Consider the following 17,027-nt stretch of genomic DNA (forward strand, 5'->3'; position numbering starts at 1 on the left):
TCATAAACAAATTTAAAGACAAAGAAAAGTTGTCTGTAAAAGATGTCTGAACTGCAACCTTTAAAACCTCCCTCCATTAGCACTTTGTTCCTCTACTCTTTATAGTATTCATTTAAGAAACATTGCCATTTGCCATATAAGATGGCAAACTAAGATGTGCCATGACCTCTCACATGGCATCAACAATATGCATACATATGTTTCCCTGATACCATGATACCAAAACCTCAACTTACTGTGTGTTTTCCCCTCCTCTGTCTGTGGTTTCCGGTGTGCCCCTTTCCTCTTTCAGTCAGTGAGCACATCTTTAACACTCTTGCAGCTCCTACAGCTGAAAACGGCCATTCAGCAACACCTCAAAAACCATTTGAGATGAAACTGTACCACTCAAGGATATGTAGCGCAGCACATAGGGTTTCTGGATAAAAGATAATTGTATGAACATCCCATACTTGCGTAAAACATATACAACGTAAATCCTTTCTGTCATTGTGTTAGAGATATTGAGCGTGAACGGTAGTGATATCTTAAATGTCTGAAATCTTGTGGTGAGACACTATGACAATTTTTTTTTAATCCCATAATTTCCCCCATTGTGTTTTAATGACCTGTTTGTCATCTGTGTAGACCACATGCATTCAAAAAATAAAATAAAATAAAACAGCCAGGAAAAAAAACAGTCAAAGGTTCTGTAATTGTATGATTTAGTTCAATGTGGAAGGAGCATTAACATTGAATACATGAATACAGTATTTTGCTAAGTCCTTCTCCAAAAAACTCAGATTCAGGTTCAGAATCAAAAACAAAATAACAGCCCAATTACCAAGAACTTGCAGTGGAAAATAATGTTTCTAAACCCATCCTAGGGTGTTTATTTTGGCTTCAGACATATTCAGCATTTGCTCAACGGATAGCTATAGTAGCTAGGAGGAAAAGCTTTCCTCGAAAGCTTCACTGTACAGTATGCAGTAACCTCACACGTCATTTAAATGTAAATATTTTTAAACTATCAATACTCACATTGTCTTTTCTTCTCTGAGCTTTCTGTTATGCCCAGTCAGTGCGATGTTTCTTGTCAAACTGCCCAGTGCCAACTTCGACACTTGTGTTCATTTCCACTGAGGTCATGGCATCTGGCAGTTGTCCTGCACCTTGTGTGTCCTATGATGTCATGGCCAGTGTTGGCCCTGTTGACATTTAAAAACATTAATCCCCAATGTCTTCTTTTTTTATTTCATGTAGTCTCTTTAGCACACAAACAAATCCAGGCACAATATACTTTTTTTTTCGTTTGAAAGGCATTTTCAACTATTGTGTGCACTATTTTTACGGTTTGTGCACAAAATGGTAACCACCTGTTCTGGTCCAAAGGTCGTCTATTATCAACAGAGCTTGACAAACCAAGCCATCGTCCCTGAATGCATGAAATGACCATTAATTTTTTAACTGCCATAAACCACCTCAAACATGGGAGAGGTCTGGATAGTGAAGTCTTGGGGTACAGACATTTTAAATAATATTATATATATATATTAACCACTGACTTTTAAGTTAATTCTCTGCTTTTATATCCACATTGTGTGTTAGTCTTTAGAAAAGTATGCCTTCAAATTTTTACAATGAGTTGCAATGCCTCAACAACATCGATATTAACATCATTATTTTGATTCAGTATGAATGTATCTAGTTGGAAGGGTCTGAAGTTCGGCACTATCACAAGGAAGGACAAACATGCTCAGTTACCTTTCAGTATATTGCACAACAGGCTCTTAATCTCTAGAATAAACAGACAGGCGTACTGTTAATACCCATGGTCTCCACAACCAAAACAGTCTTCTTCCATGGGAGAGCTGAGCTAAAGCGGCAGCTATATATTTATCTTTTTTCATGAATAACTCATACACTTACTCTGCAACATATGCTTGAGACACACTCACCCTGTTCACACCCATATGTGTGACTTCAGTCAGCAGTAACTGAGGGACATCGACGCCTCTCTGCTCAAGGACTCTACTCCCCAAGAGAGGACCTGACCCTGGTACAGACGGGGCTGGACTCAGATCAAGTCCAAACCCCAGATCAGGTCCAAAATCAGGATCAAGTGAGACCCAGATTCAGACAAGACCGGACGCAGGACAAGTCCAAATCAGTCCCAGAGCCCTCAGATCAGACTGTGCCTTTCAGACTACTGTGTGCTGGATTCACATTATCTCATCACACTTCTGAGAACGAACCCTCAATTCAATCTGAAAGGTCATATATTTACATGGCACATTACAAACACAATACCATACTATACCATCCAAATTACCCTTAAAATCAAATCAATAATAAATATAACATTAAAGGAACCATATGTAAGATTGTGGCCAAAACTGGTACTGTAATCACTTTCAAATTACTGTAGAGTGGTGTATCCTCCCCCCTGACTCGAGGTTGCCAACCCAGATGCTGAAACACTACTGACTTCATGATTAGTAGATAGGTGAAGGGTGGCGCATCAGGCCAAAACACAACATGACATGACAAAACACAACATCAACATCAGTTGAGGGCTGCAACTTCACTTTTTAAATGACAATATCCTGGCCAACCCAGATGCTGTTTTCAGTTATATAAGTATTTGAAATGAACATGATTTCTTAATGTCTAGTGACATATAGGGCCATTTTATGATTAATTGAAATACATTTCTTACATATGGTTGCTTTAAACACAGTGTGGTATTTTGTAAAAGAGTATTAACCCGTTCAAATGCTCATCATATACAGTGTGTACATTTGTAGAGACTTGTATGCAGGGGTTAAAGTGGGGTGAACGGGGAGGAACGCAGTTCCACCAAATCAGATAAATTAATAATAAATATATTCTTTCATACCAATGATATAGCGCGATGATATTGTTAAAATAAATAGTGAGTTCATTTTTTGCGTGTACAAAGGTGACCAAGAAGCTAGCAATTATTGTCCAAAAAGTATTGCTACACCACGAAACTCAACATGTTGTCCAACAGCGAGTCATTTTTCCCCATTGCACCGACACTGGATTTTAGGGTTCCCCCATCTGCCAAATCCCACTTTAACCACTGCTTTCATGGTGCCTGACTGAGGCCCTGATCAGCAGAGATGCCATGTGTGGAGAGATGTGTTAATGTGTCTCAATTGGTACAGCTACTGTAATAGGTGCTGAGAATTAATGGATGAATGTGTATGTCTGTGCTGAACTCTAATTCAACTTTGTGTGAGGTCATTTCTTAACTGGATGAATGTGAATACAGAGGAAAGGATATTTTTTTGTTGTCCACTAGATGGAGATCAAAACCAGCAACTGATTTCATGGCAGAGCAGAGCTGGCAGAACTGACTGGTTGGTGGCAGGGGCAGCGCTGGGGGGGGATTCTAAGGGCCCAGCCCAACCCCCCCCCCCCCCCGCAATAAGAAATATTCAGCAATGGGGCCTGGAAGAATACAGTAAAGATGTTGTATTATTTGTAAGAGAAACTGACATTTTAGACATGTAATTAGAATTATTGCCTGTCATAGGACCCAAATTATCTAGCAGCGCCCCTGGCTGGTGGTAAAATGCTTCACTCTTTCACTCTGTTATTTGCTATGCAGGCAAGAATGTATTGTTTGTGTGTGTGTGTATGTGTGTGTGGGGGGGGGGGGGGGGGGGCTGGAATGGGGCCTGGAAGAATACAGTAAAGATGTTGTATTATTTGTAGGAGGAACTGACATTTTAGACATGTAGTTTAATATTTAACATCTTTGCATGCAAGAAATACTGGTGATGATCATCACCCAGCTTCATGCTTTAGTTGACCATGTTTGTGTAATGCACAGATACATCCTTTAGTGTACTCATCCTCAGTGTGATTCCACCACACCAGTGACAACATTTTGTTGGCCCTTAATATTTTATAAGATTGCCATGTTTACAAGTTATTTTTCTTATCAGTTTTATGTCAGCATTTCACACCTCCCCAAGACTCGCGTCATTCTGTGGGCTTCTGTCACTTCCTTCAGCAGAGATCTGAGGCACAGTAGCATGCGGCATTTCACGCATCAGAGAATCGTGATCAAAGCTACTAATGTGATGGTGTGTGCGACTTTACTCCCCCACACAATTCGGATGACTAAAAAAGCCATCACTGATGATGGCATTGACCTAAAAAATAATAATTGAGGAGGGGGTTTTCCCAGTCTCAGGGCAGCTCTTATTAATTTCCCATTTTCAAATGTCCCATAGGTCTACCTTCCAAACAAGAATTTAAACTCATTGCACTGGTCTGGTAATCATGTAATTGCACTGGTCTGAGACACTCTCTAAAAGGCACACTTCCACTTCGTGCTAATAAGAAATAGAACATGCAGCAACTAGCAAGAAGAAAATGACACGAGGGAAGGTGAGAAGGGTTTTTTTTGGTGGCTTCCTCAAACCTTATCAGAGTTTGTCATCTCAGTGCTTCAAGTAAGTGTTTCTGCAAATGACTTACTTGCATAGTAAGTCTAATGGAAAGTGTTGTTTTCTAACTCAAAGTGTTCCTGTTACAATAAAGAACTAAAACAGACTGAGGATGACCAGTTTGGCCTGTCCCAACAATACATTTGCCACAGAAACACAGGTTCTCAAAGTTTAAAGAAAGTTTAAAAAGTAAAAAAAAGTTTGAGTTATTTATGAGGATGAGTTGTAGCAAGCCTGGCTTTGCTAGCCTAATTGTCTTGCCAATTTAGTGACAATTCAGTAGTCTTTTATTTAAACCAATAAAACAATATAATGGGCTAAATACTGGTCAAATTCCCATTTTTTGAAACAAGCAAGCAGTACTGTCTGCAGCTATGGGAGACACTTCCTTGAAAGCAAGACCAACTTAATGTCAATTGCTCAGGCAACAGGTGTATCAACCTTGTTTTTGAAATGTGTAACAACACACTCATCTCAGAAGTAGCCTACCAAATTGTCCAAGAATGAAACTTTTGATAAAGTAACACAACACACTTGTGTCTATTCTTGTCTATTCTGAAACGCCAAAGCTGTTCAGAATTGAGTAAAGAGGTTTGGCTTCATCCTGTGGCACCCCATCTTCAGACTCAGATACATTTTATAATGTATTATACATTATGAAGTTACTTAGCATATTGGCTGAATTCTATCACATCTGTAAGTAATTAACACTGGACAGTCATTCAGTTTAAGACATTGAAGCCATTCGGGAGTTAGACAAAATAATGATCAACCCAGTGATTGTTTATGAGTGCCACTATTTTTAGTTTTAAGAACTGAAACTTTTTTCTCCATTGCGTAGCCTAAATGCTGCGACATGGCTCACTTATAACCTACACGCAACGCAATGAACATACCGACAGAAAGCGCGAAACACATATTTTTTTCAATACAAGAATAGGCTACCGATGCCGTAAGGGAATGATCCATCTTTGAATTATCACAATGATTCGCCATAAATAACATAACGTAGGCCTACCCGGATAAAGTTTCTCAATTTCACACACTATTAAAGATTATTGGACTGAATAGACTAGCTGTTCTGGATTCTGAACGTCATCCCCAACGTTGGTGGGAGTGTTGAACTAGACTACAGGATGCATTCTCAGTAAGCACGTGGGACGCACTCGGTCATATAGGCTGCCTTTCCCGTTGACACTGACATAGGCAGAAGTGTCACTGAGAGTCAAGCTCAGTGTAAGGACATCGACCTGGCAGTAGCTTACTCAAAGACAACGAAAATGGCGTACAAATACAAGATTACTTCTCATGTCATCGTCTGTAAGTGAATCTACGTTTTCATGCAATGGACCCCTTGTATTTGTGGTCTGCATCAACATTATTTTCTAGTCTGACGCTATGATGCGCATTTATTGTAGCCTGGTTAGCGGCCAGACCTTTGCCAAAGGTTCGTGTGGGTATTCCCAGGCTACATTTATTGCGAACCGGCGTAATAAATTGGTTAGAACATATTATCTAACTAAGGTGCCCTTCATTTGTCGGCGAAATTATTAGGCCTAATTAAATCTCTCTCTCTCTCTCTCTCTCTCTCTCTCTCTCTCTCTCTCTCTCAGGTGTAGTATTTGAGTGGCTACCTTATGTTATAAGCACGCCTGGTATGTTTTATTCTATTTTCGCACAACATTGATTTGTAAAATAATAGTTAATCTCGTTGACATATCAGACAGAGGTGGTTTTCCAACATTCAACACACATTCTAGTGCATGGTGAAAGGGAACTTTAAATTGTCAGTAAGCATTTTAAGAACTGTTTGTGCACATGAATGGACCTTATTGAAAGAAAGGGAAACGAATGCCCCATGATCTCTCCTACTAAAATACTTGTCTACTTAATTGCCATGTCAGTCTTAGTTGTTTAAGAATGACATTTTCTACACTTTCTCTCTTTCTTCAGCAGCTGGCTGCAACATGAGCCACATTCCTCAATGCCCATCATCATCAGGTAACATTGTCAGATTTCTATTTCGTATCATGATCATTTCTTTGAGCTAGAAGAAGCAGAATCTATCCACCCGAGAGCGAGATGCATCCAGATTATGGCTAGGACAACTTCAAAGTTCTGCTAATAATGCATAATTTATTTGATGTCTCTCAAATGGCAAAGTTCGGGAAAAGCTTTAGTGCTTCCCATATACTGTAATTCAAAGCTGCATAGTCCTTAGGGTTTTTTGTTGTTGCTTTCTTAGCATTTCTTTAGGTCCTGCCAGGCTGCATACAGTATGCTTACAAGCAGAAGTACATGTGTGTATTTGCTGTCATGTGCTAATAATATGCTTAATTCATGAACAAACTGTACCAGGGAGGCCCTGCCATGTATGATACCGGATGGTTGAGTGGATGTTTTTTACATAATGTGTTAACCAAAATTAACCACATTTGCATACAGTTCTTATGGCAGAGTCTAACCTACAACAAATTATGAAACTTTTAAAAAACAAATCAGAAACTATGATATCATCTGTGTGTTCTTTTGTTTTCAAAGCAGATTGAGAGAGATCATTCATTGTGTGGAGGGTCTTCTCTTCACCAACATGACATTTTTGTTTTAACTTGTTTTGATATAGAAGGTGAAGCAAATAAACTGGACTGCTTTCGGTTGATTGGTTCACACACCAAGCACCAGTGTGTGTGGGAGCCTGGGGAGTCCTTAAATATCTCCAGATTCAAACTGCTGGTAGAGTAAGTTAACCACTGCTAAATATCCAAAGATGGTAAAAATAATGTTATGTCTGGCATGCACCTTAGAAAGGCACTGACACTGACAACGCGATTTCCTATTTAATCTCAGTGAATCTTATTGATAACACAGGTGTCTAGCTGCTACAACATTTATTAAGCATTTGTCATACTTTTGAACAGCTAATATTGGTTTCATTTCATAGTCATTAGGTTACACTTCAATATTTTATCATTTTTTAATTTGATTCAATTAGAGCCGGATCAAAAATGGTATTGTGATTGGCCATATCATTCTGTTGTATGGATCGGTTGATGTTTGGCTCGTGTTAATTTCACCAGCTATCTCTTCTCACAGAAAGGCCATGGCCATATTGTGTAAGAAAAAAATGTCTATAAACTCATCACATAGGTTAGTTATGGGCTACTATGCTGTGAAACCACTAGCTGTCACTTATTTTGATCATTAGTTGGTTAGTTGGTTGCAGACCCGGTGGCAGACACAAATTCACGGACGGACATTACACCTTTCCAGGGGGGGCACGGGAACTTAAATTGATCACGGTAGTTTAAGCTTACACTTGACAAAACATTCTAATATGAAAATGTAGATGCAATTGTTGTAAAATGGTGCAGCTCCTTTAAGAAAGCCCCGTGCGCAGGGATGGAGAGAGAGAAAGCGAGAGGGGATATGTGTGTTAGAACTGAGATGCGTGTGGAAAAAGTGAAGGTTAACGCTATCAAACAAACCCAGAAACTACTAGGCCTACTTCTACTAACTACGATATGAGATATAGCCTACCTGCGAGCCGATAAGCTATATTTGTCATCGGATGACAGGGGTTAGTGCAGAAGTGAAGTGGACTGCGCCACGTAACCTCCTCTCCATTTAGGTGATGGGCTTAATGTTCCTGATTGGTTAGCTACGGTTAGCTAAGTTTTATTTGCTACTTGCTAGATTGACAAACGTATAATATAGGCCTACATTTAATAAGTGTTCAAAATCAATCTATGGGATTGGGGTTGGTTGGAGCAGCCAAACTCGTCCAGGGCGGGCACAGATGACTTCCAGGACGGGCCTGGCCACCCAAAGCCCCCCCATGCCGCCGGGACTGGTTGGTTGTTGGGGTTCTCGAACCACCCCCTCGATCTAGCTCTGCACCCCATCCAAGAAACTAAAACAACCACTATTTCTAATCCATGTGCTATACATAAATAAACTCACTAAGTGAAATTGACAGATGGTCAAAATTGATCATTGAAAAGTGAAAAGCATTCCTTTAAACTCAACTTGTTCTGCACTGATGCATTGTCTGAAATTGATTGTAAATGTGATGTGTTGTCATGTTTCGTTTACCAGAAAAGATTGGCTAAATAAAACACGTTGTAAAGAGCACAGGATCACAGGAACATCTGTGCCTATAGGAAAGGTGAGCGAAAGTGCGAAAGAGCGAAAGCTGAAAGCTTATGTTGTTGAGAATGGGATGAATTGCACCCTGGCAACGTTCGAGGGCTCCCCTGCATATATGAGTAAGTTCACCAGGAAAGTTAAATTGCAATGATAAGAAATGAGCATAGTAGTAAATGTCTGATCTTTTACATGGTTTAGATGGTCTTCTTGGGTGTGGCAGATGATCATGTTGATATGTTTGGTTTCATTTCTGTTCTTTATTTAAAGAATGAATGTTTCTTGGTGATCTTGCAGTTCGTTGTCGTGCTGACGTGGAATTGCAGCGGCGGTCTGGACAACTGTTTGTTAAAGCAAGTTGGGATGAGGGAAATGATATACAAAAGTATTTTGTAAAGTATCGAGAGTACTCCATAAACAACTTGAATGATTCATGGACAACGGTGAGTCATTGACAGTGACAAATTCACAGATCCATTTGCAAAATATTTTCACCACAACTGAATATTTGCAGTAAGCACCATTTATATTTGTATTCATTCAGTGTGCCACCGTTTCAGGTGTTTTGATGAAGTAAGACCAGCATATTCATTTTATTATGTATCTGTTCCACGAAAGTTTGGTTTCATTCTCAGAATGTTAGCAGTTCTTTTTACGTGGCCACTGTCTGATTACTTCACTTCGCTTGACATGTTCGGTAATAGTTGAGTCATCACTCCCACTCATTACAGATGTGTTTCTAGGCAGGCAGGAATACAATGACCTCTGCAAGCAAACAACCATCATATTTAATCAAGCACACAACCAACACTTAAGCTATTTGGGCGTATTCCCTTCTTTTATGTTAAAACATAATTTGAAATTATTATATAAGAAGTAGTTCCTCCATGCAGGACAAGGACAGGGATTGAGAATGTGTGTGTGCAACCCCAACAGAGACTCTGAACTGATCTCACACTTCTCTTGTCTTTCTACTTCAAGCGTTCCTTGTGTACATTTCCTGTAGCATTTTCATCATCTATTTTACATGATGAAATGAATCCACGTTTGCTTCTCAGGGACAGAGGTCTGGCCCCGGGTGTGGCCCAGGAAGTCTCTAGTGCCCCCTTATGTGACTTCTAGTTTCAGCTACACACATCAAATTTGGTAGGTGTGTGTAACTCCCCAAGACGAACAAGTTTCACATGTACACTGCATTAGCAAACAGTGTGAAACTAGCAGATTTAGAACATTGAAACCAAACATAGAACGGTGTTAGCAAATGCGGCTAAAAGTTAGCCAAAATGTAGAAATAAAAGTCTCACAAAACACAGCATTTTGCTGGAGGAAATTTAGAATAACAAAATAAACTGCAGATTAAGCAGTCTAATGTTATATTTTAACCAAGGACCAAATGTAACACACCAGAGAGGTAGCTCACCCCTACCTTCAGTATTCCCAGAGAAATGCAGGGTTTTGTTTTTGTTTGGGGCTACAGGCTGCCCCCACTTTGTTTGTTTCCAGTGTTCGGAGCCTGGGCTGCCTAGAGGCCGTTTTCTTTTCACAGTGTATTAACAGAATAGGCAGCGGTCGTGAGGAGATGATTTCTGAGATGATTAATGTGATAAATAAATAAATAAATAATATATATATATATATATATATATATATTATTAGGGTGAAATTGAATCAGAATTACAGTGTACAGTGACCTCTATACACCTAAATCACTCTGAGGCAGTAATACACAATGATCCATAGGTGAAGATAAGAAAACACAAAGACACAAAGTCTTGAGCACCTTCAATAAAGGGGTGAAAATTATTCCATATCTTATTCCATAAGCTCAAATGGTGTGCACTCATGATATTCAATTTGTTAAGCTGAGAAAACAAAGTCTTGTGCCCTTACAACATGGGGGTGCAATGACATCCTCACAAAATCAGCTTTCAGAAAATATACAATTTATTATGTCCTGAATCGTCTTTTTAGCATGCAAATCTCAATATACAATAAAGACGACTTCTGTATGAGGATGGTAAGTCAAAGCAAGTAAAATCATGTTTATTTAAAATGAAAGCACTTTAAACACAACACCATTTGACCAAAGTGCTGTACAATAAGAAAAGGTTGAGAAGACCTGATAGACAGGCAGGCAGATAATGATCATCACACAAGAGCAGGGGGAGTGGTAGCTCGATGGTGTTTTATGCCCCCAACGTCGTCTTCCAGGCAGCGCTGCCACCGTCGACTTAAAGGCACCTTATCCTAAACCTAACCTTAACCCATGCCTTACCGCGCCTTCCAGGCAGGCTGCCTTGAAGACAACGTTTGGGGCATAAAACACCAAAAAACGGAGTGGTACAAACATAATATCAATAAGTTATATAAAAGATAAACAGTACAAAATAGAAAATAAAATAGATTGAGTAAACACTTATACTGAGTTAAAAGCCAGGGAGTAAAAGTAAGTTTTAAGATGTGATTTAAAAACAGACAATCTTATATGTAGTGGGAGCTCATTCCATAGTTTAGGGCCAATTACTGCAAAAGCCCGATCTCCCCTGCTTTTTAACCTTAATGGTGGGACTACAAGGCAGCCTTGGTTAGCAGACCTAAGTGCCCTTGATGGAGCATGTGGTTTTAAATAGTAAATTGTATGTCAGTGCTGTCCCATCTGTGTGCAGGAATCCAAGCATCACTATTGCAATAAATACAGTAAAAACCTTGTTAACTTTTCCTAACTAAATGTCATACCATAAATTAAAAGACTTTAAAAGACTAGCTAATGTCTTCAGTTCAGCACTGGTACCAATAGCTAATGTATTTTTATGACTCCTTATTCATGACTGTAGTTAGTTGCTTTCATACCTGTGTTGATACCTAGTTTTTCTCTATCTGGTTATACATGCTTTTTGTACTAGGAGTTGTCCCAACATAAGCGTGACCACACCATAAAGAATCTCAACTCATCCATGTTATATGAAGTGCAAGTGCAGTGTCTCAACACATCAAAATGTACCCAGTGTGCACCAAGCAGAGTCTTCACTGTGCCTCAGGGTAAAATAAGATGCATTACATACTTACGTTATTTATACAAAGTTTTAAGTTTTAAGTTCTTAAGTTATTCATTTGTTACAGATCTTATAGCAATATATGTGTAATTTATGTCTATCGATCTAAGTTTTTATTTGGTTGTTTACCTTTTGTATTTTGTATGTTTTAGAAATACATTTACATAAATGTACAGCCACACACAAATCATTGTCTTGTCAACAGAACTTACCAGAGCGCCTGTCGTAAAGTGTAACATGGATGGGTTTCACCAGGGGAGGAGAAAAGTAACCATATCATGGGAGGTAAGATTGACACTCAAAAAACTGAAGATCAACCTGTTGAAAATGTCACAATGATAAGCATATTACTGTATGTGTATTTCTAGGTAGTTTGGTGTATGCTAGGAAAAGATATGACTTGAAGAACCATCTACATATGCTAACTAATTCTGAATTCATCAGAACGGTGATGTGTAATGACAAGCAAAAAAAAATCTTGAGGTGTTCTAAAAATCTTTAATTGACTCCAGCCTGCTTCACCTCACTGTGTGTTCACTGTGTGCTGAGTGTGTTTCACTAATTCACGGATTGGGATAAATGCAGAGACCAAATTTCCCTCACGGGATCAAAAGAGTATATATACTATACTATACTGTTACTGAAAATAATATCCCTTAGACAGATAGGTATTATTTTGTAAGATATCATAGCTAACAGATAATGTATTAAATCATACATTATAGCCTCTCTCTAACACTGACCTTTGGAACACTTGACTTGATAAGCTCTTATGTGTCTGTCTTGCTTCCACTCTGCAAAACTGTGTTTAGTCTCCGTCATCTCTGGGCGTGGCACAACACAATGTGAGAGTGCAGAAGGTGTCTTGGGAGCTCAACGAGACCTTTGTGACACAGAGCAGCGACTCCACCATGAGCCTCCTTCTCTCCCACTCAGCCTATCGTGTCAGCCTCAACTCGAGAAACAACGTCTCTGAGTCGCCGAAGACTCCCTGTGCCATAGAGCCAGCCCTGGAGGATATGCGTACGTACTGCACTGTAGCTTACACACAGAACATCCTCCCTTTGATATCAGCTGCCAGAATTTCCTGGGGGAGATGCCTACCAATACCTCTGTCATTAAGTCAGATTACATTATGTTCAGCTAAACATGTTTGTTTTCAGAAAGCATTTTAGTTTTATCGGAGCGCTTGTCATATTTTTAGTCTGGATTGCCTAATAACACAGTGTTCATGTTCATTAAGGGTGAAATCTATTACATCATACTTGGTACATAATAGCTTTTTCTGTGGGTTTGGGGCCCCATGTCGTGAGATAGGTGCCCTTTTTTAAGCCTTTTTTTAGCAGCCAACTGCTTCCTTCCCTTCAAAAAAGGCCTGTCTACTTGGGGGTAGTGTGTTGGGGAGGGCAGAGAGCAAAGTCAGCAGAATCTATCTTCTTTGGCAGTTAGGCTTGTGTGTGTGTGTGTGTGTGTGTGTGTGTGTGTGTGTGTGTGTGCATACATGTGTTTGTGTATGAACGTGCATTATATAGAGAGCAGTCATCAGCTTCAACTCACTTGCACCGACTGTGTTTTTGTGTTTTTCCACTGTCACTCTTCTAATCTTAAGTAGAAAGCCAGAGCCATATGTAGAGATGTATAGGTCTCTGTAGAAAACCAGAGCCATATGTAGAGATGTATAGGTCTCTGTAGAAAGCCAGAGCAGTATGTAGAGATGTATAGGTCTCTGTAGAAAGCCAGAGCAGTATGTAGAGATGTATAGGGCTCTGTAGAAAGCCATTAAAGGAATACAAGTGTTACTGTCTTCACAGGAATCGAGGGAGCTTTGAAGGCGACATTCAACAGCAATCACAGTTTTAACCTCTCATGGAATAGCAGCCTAACAAATGCGTACGAGTGCTACACTGTGGAGTGGTTCCTGAAGGGAGACAATGCAACAGCGTTCGAGTCCTTCTACTCCAACACAAAACAGAGGACAATAGACATTAAAAAAGGTACTGGGCCTGTAGCCTCCCTTAAAGGTAGGGTTAGAGAAAGATTGTCTGGAGAAAGATTGTTTGAACTCGACAATCAGACACTCCCTTCAGTGCTTCATAGGTTGATAGGTGCGCACTAACACCACCTGTTTCTCATAGCTTGGAATAGTATTGTGTGTGCGGGTGCTCACTCGGTGTTTTCAGTTTAAGGACCCAGCCATTCAGTATGCACACAGAACGGAAGGAGATTGTGGGGAAATGTTTGCTGAATGTGACAAAAAGTGTACTGGCTTGGAATCGTTTACTATTCCTTTATATCATTGTATAAACTATATTTACTTGTATAAACAAGTAAAAAACAAATTTGCTCATAACTCCCGGCTGGAGAAACCGGCTGATGTCAATTAACATACGGAACATCCTGTAGTAGGTCTGCCATGCTACTAAGCTAGTAGTACCTATTGTAAATAGTACCTATTAACTATTGTCTATGACCTAAATTATGTATCCAATTTTATGTAAACATGTTACGCATCAGTAGTTTTCTTGATAGAAAACTTTAACCATATCATTAAACCAATTGTTGTCTACACATATCCCCATTAGAGACACCTTTCCTTCCCTACAAGAGATACATATTTCTCCTGCACGTAAAGCCATTCAAGGAAACCTGCGAACTCAAGCAACTTAACAGCAGTGATATCACATGCGGATGGACAGAAGCGTATTTACTGGAAGGAAGTGAGTAAGACTGCAAAGGTGAACAGATCCAGAAAGAGATACTGAACGTAAATTAGGATTTTGAGATTAACGGTTAAAGTCTGTCTGTAAAATGTATGTGACCATGAATTAGGTCTGAGAGGATGTGCCATTTCTCAAGTAGGCCACAGATCAACAATCTGAACAGTAATCTACAGTAGATCTGTTTGTCCTATTAACTACTGATTGTGTGTTTGTGGGGGGTGGGATGGATGTTGAAAGAATCACATCTCATCTCAATAGTACAATTTCCAGGCTCTGGGGAGAATGGCCCTTGTGATATAATCGACAACAGCGTCTGCAAATGTAAATGTTACCATTCCCACCTGTCCTTTCTTGTGAGCGAGAGCCTCAGGTGATCGTGTCTCGTTATGTTTCTTGCATGCGCTGCTGTCCAGCCCCAGTCAGTGATCCACGGAATGTTAGCCACTCCAATGTGACGGACAGCTCTGTGGTCATCACATGGCTTCCAATCCTAGAGGACGAGCTGCAGGGGTTTCTGCAGGGATACATGCTCTACTTATTCAATGGAGGCACAAAGTCAAGTGAGAAAGAGTTTCTGCAACCATATTATTTAGATTAATTACAGTGTGTATCACATAGTCATAGACAACATATACCTAATTATTTACATACTTTATGTACTCACATGAAATATTTACATTATTTAGTACATACTGTATCATCTCAATTTTTACTTGAACTCAAAGCCATGCCTGGCTTCAGTCGTAGCTTCCTACCAGAAGGACTCACACACCTCAAGAGTAATGATGGTGTGAAATGGTGTTGCATAACTGTAAACCTGACGTTAGAAGACATCCCATCCGTGGTGTCACTGACACATTGTCATCAGTTGCACTATCATCTGCCATCTCACAGACATTACGTTGGGTCCCGAGATCAGCAGCTATAAGTTAACCGGTCTAAAGAGCGGGAGTGACTACCATGTTGAGATGGCGGCCTTCACATCCAGAGGAGAGGGGAAGCGCAGTTCGCCCTTATACTTTGGAACAAATCCATCAGGTAATTCAAAGATACCACATTGGGGACATTAGGGTTATACTCAAGAATGTTCAGAAATTCACACAATTCATATTTCTTAAACTGTTCCTGTTATCAAGGCTTGTTATAGTCATTATGTGTGAATTACAGTAGATGCACAATTATCAAACAAATGCCTGGAAGGTTCACAGCTGCATTTAAACTTTGGGTTAAAGTTTATGGGTCATCTTTTAAATAGTTTTTAGTTAATGCTTTGTTCAATGACATTAACACCTACACAGTGGCATTTGTCAAATCCTTTTATCGTTACTGTGCCTTTTGTTGAGTGACAACAATTTACACCCCATGCCTCCCCAGACACAGAACCTAGTGGTTGGATCTTGGTTGGATCAGTTCTCACAGGGCTCGTTATGCTCCTGGTTGCAGTACATCTCTGCATTCGCTTAACCGATAGGTAAAGCCCCCCATATCTAAATGACTGTGCTGTCTTTTGTGTGCCATGAGATGAGAATTGGTTAGACTTTTTATGTGGTATTTGCACATAAAAGTAATGAAAATGTCTGTGCCTGAAGTTATGATAAACATTCATGCCGTAATGAGTCATTCTCTTACCACTCCTTCTAGGGTAAAGGAAGCCTTGTGGCCAAGCATACCAAACCCGAGCAACAGCAGTGCCATTCAGAAAATTGACAGAGAGTATGAGCTGGTGAGTGGCAGGCACTCAGTCAAACAGAATTGACGCCAAAGGGTTTGTGCAAAAAAAGTACAAAAATCACAATTTAAGATACTCCTGAGCATGAGTTTTTGTTGTTTTAGTCAAGCTGGATAACTAAGATTTGCATCAATCTCTCCATAGGAGCCAATGGTGTTAATGAATGGCCCGATAGTCCAAGAACACTGGGACTCTGGACCGCTGTACCTGATGGACTCCAGGAAGGAGAACAAGAAGAATACAGCATCGAACCCTCTCCTGGGCAAACAGAGTTGCGATGCATCGGGTCAGGGCTTTGATAATAAAGACACGGTAACACCATCCAGTGGGATGGAAAAACAGGAAACAGGTCCATCTACAGACTTAACAGCCATTGAGGTAGACTCCACACCTCCGGAGTGTGGCAGCACAGAGTTTGGCAAGACAGACATCAAAGACATACCCTGCCAAAGGACAAAGGTGGCTATAGCCGCCACCGCAGCCACAGCCCTGGCTGGCTGTGATGCCAGACCGGCAGTGGCTTTCATGAGCGACTACACCACCATGGAGCTTTTCCAGCAGGCCACCATAGCCATACAGGCAGAGTGCCACCCTTGCCAGCCTGTAAGCTCGATGCCAACCTGCTTCCCACCAGCAGGGCTGGACTACATCCACCAGTCCCAGTTGTACACGCCAGAGTCATGGACAGATGAGACACATGGAACTGCAAACGAACAGGCTTCTGTGCTTTGAAGTTAGCGCTTTCTAGAAAACTCCAAAATGCTGGGATAGATTACAGGGGTAAACAAGACCATGAAAGCTGTATGACTTCCAAACAAGATACAGCTACATTCAATATATATATATATATATATATATATATATACACATATGTATATGTGTGCGTGTGGATAATATTGTTTTTGAAGCATTGAAATGT

General features: G+C 40.1%; 1 protein-coding gene across 2 annotated transcripts; it reads left to right on the forward strand.

Moving 5' to 3' along the window:
* The first annotated feature begins 5,452 nt into the window (after positions 1 to 5,452).
* LOC121679602 (interleukin-6 receptor subunit beta) lies at positions 5,453 to 16,988 on the forward strand. 2 transcript variants are annotated; one of them, XM_042058436.1, is made up of 16 exons: positions 5,453 to 5,783; positions 6,077 to 6,118; positions 6,417 to 6,464; positions 7,087 to 7,201; positions 8,559 to 8,728; positions 8,904 to 9,049; positions 11,510 to 11,645; positions 11,865 to 11,944; positions 12,472 to 12,682; positions 13,471 to 13,653; positions 14,242 to 14,376; positions 14,793 to 14,939; positions 15,274 to 15,417; positions 15,754 to 15,850; positions 16,021 to 16,102; positions 16,253 to 16,988. In XM_042058436.1, exons 1-16 carry the CDS (start codon positions 5,744 to 5,746, stop codon positions 16,838 to 16,840), a joined length of 2,364 nt encoding a protein of 787 aa, XP_041914370.1. In that variant the 5' UTR covers positions 5,453 to 5,743; the 3' UTR covers positions 16,841 to 16,988. The 2 variants fall into 2 exon arrangements, with proteins under 2 accessions (XP_041914370.1, XP_041914371.1); XM_042058437.1 differs by lacking the exon at positions 5,453 to 5,783 and having other exon boundaries at positions 6,103 to 6,118; positions 6,417 to 7,196; positions 16,253 to 16,969.
* Positions 16,989 to 17,027: the final 39 nt, after the last annotated feature.

This window comes from Alosa sapidissima, chromosome 13, assembly GCF_018492685.1.
Source record: "Alosa sapidissima isolate fAloSap1 chromosome 13, fAloSap1.pri, whole genome shotgun sequence".
NCBI classification, from domain to species: domain Eukaryota; kingdom Metazoa; phylum Chordata; class Actinopteri; order Clupeiformes; family Clupeidae; genus Alosa; species Alosa sapidissima.